Source organism: Monopterus albus, unplaced genomic scaffold (assembly GCF_001952655.1).
Source record: "Monopterus albus unplaced genomic scaffold, M_albus_1.0 scaffold3.1, whole genome shotgun sequence".
In the NCBI taxonomy this organism is placed as follows: domain Eukaryota; kingdom Metazoa; phylum Chordata; class Actinopteri; order Synbranchiformes; family Synbranchidae; genus Monopterus; species Monopterus albus.
The window spans coordinates 206,342-212,930 of record NW_018127883.1 but is presented as its reverse complement, the minus strand read 5'-3'; the positions used below and the strand labels follow the sequence as shown (position 1 = coordinate 212,930).

Below are 6,589 nucleotides of genomic sequence, written 5' to 3'. Positions count from 1 at the left end.
TACAATCAAATACAATCCAGACTACTCCACTGCAGTCCAATCCAATTCAGCACAGTTCAATCCATTCTAGTCATGTCTAGACTGCTCATGAGGACCATGTTATAACATTTAAAACACAGTTCAGTTAAATTTGTGTTGTTCCCACCAACTCAGACATCCATCTCTTATTCTCAGTTAACCTGCCTTTTTTGGGGTGGTGGTGGTGGGGGGGGTGTCATGTTAGCCATCATCCTAGGTTAACTCAGCTTGAAGTTCTGATCCAAAAGACCAGAAAATGCCCTTAGAATTGCCACAGAGAGAAAGAACAGCAAAGCTTACTCTGCTTTTCTTACTCTGTTTATGCTTCTGTTGGAGGCATAAACAAGGTGCAAGCAGACAAGCAGGGTTTTAAAAAGGCGTGGCATAGTTTAATGTCAGCTTTATGTACAAATCTGAAAGATATCTGCACGATGCACATGCACCCAGAAGATGAGAAAAACAGCCCATGTGCATAAAAATACAAATATGTAGAGACTATTAAAAGAAGCAATTCTGTTAAAATGACCTTGTGTTCGCACCTGTCTTCCTGGTTCTTACCGGTTCAGTGAGTTCAGGGATAGCAACGCGGTAGGTGAGGGGGCTGCAGTCACGGGTGCTGTTCACTAAAACACAAGGCAGGAACATGGGGCCCAGGTCGTCGCCGTCCAGAACGTCCACAGTCAGTGTCGTGGTAGCTGTTAGTCTGTTGGGGGGATACAGGGCACGGTCCTGGAAGAAAAACAAATGCTTTTAATTTCAATCTTCGATTTGTTGCTTTGTGCACTGGGGCTACACACCACTCAAGCTGAAAATCAATACAACACGTTAAAGCCATAACACATTTCTGCAGCTGTTCTTGAGCATATGTTATAGTGATGGTCATTGTATAATCTCATGCATTAATTCCTGTTTTTATTTTTATTTTTTTATTGTTTGGCTGCAGGATAAACATACTGGAGCACATTTTCTTTTGCTTCAATATCAAGATATTTTCTACAAAAAAATAAATAAATATTGCAATGCAGCAGTTTTGAACAAGCTGTGGCTACAAGAGACTATAATCACAGCTAAATAACACATTTACAGTATTATCTTAATGTAAACAAAGGAAAACCTGACTTTAATTACAATATCATTTACATTTGTTAAAACAATGATATTCAATTAACTTTGCTGCCTGACTTGCTTCTTTAAATTCACATCCTTGGCAGAAACCTTAGCAGCTACTGTAGCACTGAGGTATAACGCTCCCTCTTGCCCATATATTTGAATAGAAGAGATGAATATCTTCAACGTCAGACCACTTCCAATCAGACAGAACAGCACTGCTCCACTCCACTTTACTAAGCCATTTATTCTTAAGGAAATAATACTTGGCAATAGCACATCTTTCCAGCAGTTATCCTTATAGATACCCTCTTGTGGCACTTCTGCTTCCAAGAGTAGTACCCTGAGAAGTGAGCAGACCAGCACTTAAAAGATTTGCATTCTCAGTGCAATTGAACTCTTGATACAGCAGCACAGAGTTCTAATAAATACCAAGTCTTATTTTTGCTCTATACTGATGTTCTCTTACAAGAGAAACTCAAGTCTCCCTGGAGGTCCTCTTGTCAGGCTAAAGGGTTTAGCCTTTTGCTCCTTCATGCAGGAAATTGAGAAAAAGGAAGATGGGTTGACTGCCAAATGCTTATCTGTCTTCTGTTTTATACTACACAATGCAATATCTGACAACTGCTTGTTCAAGTTTGTGATTATGTAATCAGTAACTGGGGCGTAATTATAAAAAAACATGATAATTGTTGCTTGTTTTTTGTAAACAGATGTTCTATATATAGAGACGTTCAGCTCATAAGACTTTGAAACATCCAGCACTGTCCATATAGGATTGGGATAATCTTAGACCCAAGCCTGGGTGTTTTCAAATTCTTGGCCAGTGGCTTTGAAGTGGCTCTTGGTCAAAAGCCATTAATTGCCTAATGGCTAAGGGTAAGGACCAGAGAAAGAGTATACAAATGCCTTCATTCTGTTTTAATGGCTTCATTAGGGTTACTTGTCTTAGAATATTTTCCCGTTCATGTTGCCCCATGAGAGGAAAGAAAGGCAAACACCCTCCCTCAGATAAAATCCATAATGAAATCAGTTTTGTTGTGCAAAGCTGCTCTTGTACTGTTGAAGTAGTATCAGTTAAATGTAAGATAAATACTTTGTTTGTCCTTATACTGACTGCCAATTGAGGCATCTCAAATTATTTCTTGATACCTCAGATTAAGCATTTCTCTGATGACCGGTAAAACAGACAATAAATACTGAATATTGAAATAAGAAAAACAGGAACTGCCTTAAAACTGAAACAGAAATCATATAGGGACTTGAACTCAAATTAAACTACTGACTTCATGTTCAAAACATCCACAACTTAAAAAGTGTTTGAACTCACATTGGCTTGGACCAAAACCAGGTAGCGAGTTTTCTCCTCATAGTTTAACCTCTCTGCCAGGGTAATGTATCCTGAAGGGGTGGTTAAAAAACTCACTGTTCTGTTTGAAGCCTGAAACACAGAGAGTGAATGTGTTAAGGCAGAAAGAAAGGTGAATATGAGCAGTAATGGTTATGGCTGTTAAAGAAATTTGCAATAGTGCAGAGCATGTTTATCATGGCGTGACTTGTCCATATACCGGGTCATTGGGGTTGTAAAGGATGCTATATTCTATATTTCCATTGGGCCCATCGTCAATGTCCGTAGCACCATTACCTCCTGAGAAGCCAGTGAAAATGGTTGTTCCAACTGGTGTGAGCTTGAGAAAAATATAAGAGTGGGAAAAAGAAAAGTCAACAGCTCAAACAGCTCGATGTGAATCCAACATCTCTTTATAGCAGAACGTGCACACATAGCATACACATATAGCCACTCCACAACATTAGTATAAAAACATATGTATCACAAAGGGAAAATGTTGCAGTCAGCAGCAGTCTGAAGTACTACACTGTTTGCTGACAGAATAACAAAAGTAAGTATGAGAACTACTGCTGTTCCCCAGGGCCCTCAGCAAAGTCCACAAGGCAGTGGGCAGGAAAGATTGTTCAGAGGGAGTGGTATGTAGAATGACTCAATACACTGCTGGGGCAGCTGCATATGGCTACAATAACACACTGTGACAGGAATTTTGAGCACGCAATACAAAAAAAAGTGTGAACAATGGAGATGAAAGTGGTGGTTAGAGCTCAGCAGGGAATTATTTTCTAATCTCAAAACATATTGTAAAAAAGTCAGACAATTTGATGGATTTCCTTGAACCACTGCAGGTGATGCAGTTTTGTTTTGGAGGAAAAAGGTTGTCCTGTCTGGTACTCACACACACACACACACACATACACATACTGAAATTTGACACCTCAGGACTACTTTGACAGTTTGCACCAGAGGGCTCAGATGCAAAACAGGTATGTGTGGGATTTAAATTAATAATAATAATATACAGTATATATATCCTACTTTGGTGACCCCACTGGTAGCATTTTATTTTCTTTCAGTAAATTTAAAACTTGAACATGCAAATCATTTTGAATATGCTATAATGTTAAAGTCCGGCACATCATTTCTTAAACTTTAAATCCTGCAGCACAAACAGAAGCTGCTCATTTACCTCATTTACTGCAACATAGTAGCGGGGCTGCTGGAAGCGAGGGGCGTTGTCATTCCTATCCCTCACAATAATCCGCACCTCATGCAAAATGACAGTACCAACAAGCTCATTGGTGCACTCGACCTGAACCACAATGGTGGTGATGGAGTTGGGGGGCTGTGACAGAGAAAAGACAGCTCATTTAAGTATTTAACTTGAAGTTGTTGGATCATGTTCCAGTTCCCGTTTTGTCCAACACGTGATCCAAAATAAATGACTCAGCCATGATTAACATATAAACAGTTAGTGTTTATTTGATAATAACAATGAAACCAGAGATTAAAGAACACTTGGTTCAGTTGCTCAATACATACAAAACATGCTACATATTTATAAATGCTGGAAAATGTATTTACCTTGAAACATTAAATGTGATTACATGTTTCTCATTACAGATCCTTCACTTACATCCCTGTCCAGAACGCGTCCAGTACTATTGAGGTAGAGCCTCTGTCGCACTGGTTCCAGTATCACCCAGTAGTCATAGTTGTACAGTAATGTCAGCGAGATGGTTCTGAAAGGGTCTTGAGCTCGGCCCTTTATCTGCATGTTATCCACCAGAACTGTACCTGCAAAAGCAGAGCAGGTTCCATTTATTAACTGACCCTGCTGTCTAAAGACATTCACCACCCAAGCTTCATTCTGACTGTACACCACTCATAGTTAATAAAAACATGTTGGAAAAAAACGCTTTAAATGATTTTCAAAAGAAATGTACAACTTCTTGCCACAATGCTTTGCAGTCAGAAATAAAGCTAACGCACTGTAAGGTGTAGGTCAATCCGTTAAACAATGAGTTGAAATGAAAACAAAAGGAGTTTTATTGCATATTGTCATTGTAAGACAGACATCTAATTTCTGTTATATGCTTATCTCATATAGGATCTAATAAGGTTCTATACAAGATTTAAATCTAATAAGATTTTGTAAATTTACTCCTACACTGACCACTCAGCAACAACCTAGGGAGAGTGTGGAAGACTGCATCAGATCCATGTAGACTGCTTGGCTTTTTATGTAGGCCAATCTCTACAAATCGATAATTATCATTCTTGAGGCCACCAAGACTTTCTGATTCATGCTCCACAGCTTTTAATCAGCGAGTGATTAAACTTTGTCACAGCCAGCCCTCTGGAACAGCCCTTGAAAAGCATGTTAAATTTAAAAATTGCTTGAATCCTAAGTGGCCAAATTAGTAGATTTATAAAATAGCTGGTGGTTCACTACAAAAAGGAAAAAAAAAACATCCATGTAGGGGCAGAGATGAGGTATTTTAATTGAGATTGAAAAGAAATTGGTTCATTATTATTGTTGGCATGGCAGAAGATATACATCTGATTAAGAATGAACCACTGAAGTTGCAAATGTTACAAGTTCTTAATTTACAGTCAGCTGTAGCTTTCACAGCACTATAATACACTTTTATGTTGAAGAGAACAATACAACATTTGCCATCTCGCTACTGGGTTACACTTCACTTATGTACTGCAAGGAAGTTTTTTTGTTCTGTTTCCAGCTAGCAAACTTAACTACACTATATATAGATAATGAAATACTGTAGAGAGTAAATGTACTTGACATGCCTCACCAGTCCACCAGCTGTAAACCCCAGCAGAGTGTTGGTATTTTAATGGGCTTTTTAATTAATGCACATAACATCTTGTACTTTACCCTTTTGATAAAGTGGGCTTATCCATTTTGCAGAGTCAGTCGGACTCTCGGTTACTCAAGGAGGAGCTCAGATGGAGGTGTGATGGAAGCTTTTGCATTATAATCATAATACCCACTCCTGCATTTTTATTCTACTATTAATGACTGTGCTCCCTGTTTGCAGCAGTCGGGGCCTGATTCATTTCTGTGTTGTGATCGCGAGGACCTGTAATTATCTGTCTCAATTGGGCTAAGCTCCATCTGAAAAATGGATCTCCAAAGAATTTAATTTAAAGTCAAAAGATCCCCTGGTTGCTGGTTCATTAATCTAAAAACACACCATTTCATAAATATACGTGCCCCAGTAACTTGAGTGGTGAGCTACGTCTTCTTGGAAATCGCAGATCGTAAATTACACCACTGATAATATTATATGGGAGGGCGCAAAGAGCCTCCTCTCTTTCTCAAGTTAATTGAACTTCAGTGTTCATCTTGTAACTGTAAATAATCAGTGTTCTGCAAACTTCATCTCTCAGCCTCAGTCGTATAGCAAAGTTACTGTCCTCATCCATCAACAGGATACTGTACCAGAGTCTGTCTGACCTATACAAACAAGTCTTACCCAGAGGTTCACTGTGATGTATATGAACTTAATAAAGCCAATTTTTCTTTACTATCCTGTCACTCAGAGGAAGCTCTGATCTGAGGTTCACAGTGGACTAATCGGCTCAGTTTTACTGCAAATATCTGTAATGTTGGGATCTAATGATGATAGTACTAGATAAGTGTGGAGGCGTATTTCTGATAGAGCTCCAGTACAAGTATGAAAAAAGTATCTGCACTAGGGTTTACCCATATCAGCACCGAGTCCTGTTTGAAAATGCACTGAGCTTAATTCATGGTCTTGATTCATAACAGGTTCAAGCAGTTAATTTATGACTAGGAATTCAAACTACAACAAGGACCAAAGGTCAGAATCAGTCAGTTAAACATATTTGACATAATCTGGTCTCTCATAAGCCCAGAAGATTTTTTTTTCCCCTTGAATAGGGGAAGATGTAACAATGTGGTATGGGATGTTGAAGAATAGGGGCTACAATTTATTTTGTAACAAAACAGCTGCAATTATGAACACACATCTTGTGAAAGCTGCTGAATGCAACTATTTTCACCCATAACTCATTAGGCATAGAACTTGTCCTAAACATGAATTTAATGCTCTTTTAATGCCCTGTCTT

The 6,589-nt window shown here is 38.7% G+C and overlaps 1 protein-coding gene across 1 annotated transcript in view; it reads right to left on the bottom strand.

Moving 5' to 3' along the window:
* LOC109960182 (protocadherin-15) overlaps window positions 1-6,589 on the bottom strand; it is a 199,264-nt gene that overhangs the window by 95,896 nt on the left and 96,779 nt on the right. Inside the window, exons 5-9 of the mRNA XM_020600094.1 lie at window positions 4,110-4,270; window positions 3,663-3,818; window positions 2,694-2,813; window positions 2,456-2,566; window positions 577-747 (exon numbers count right to left, since the gene is read on the bottom strand). Of these exons, the coding sequence (XP_020455750.1) occupies window positions 577-747; window positions 2,456-2,566; window positions 2,694-2,813; window positions 3,663-3,818; window positions 4,110-4,270 (719 nt within the window). The remainder of the gene's footprint in view (window positions 1-576; window positions 748-2,455; window positions 2,567-2,693; window positions 2,814-3,662; window positions 3,819-4,109; window positions 4,271-6,589) is intronic.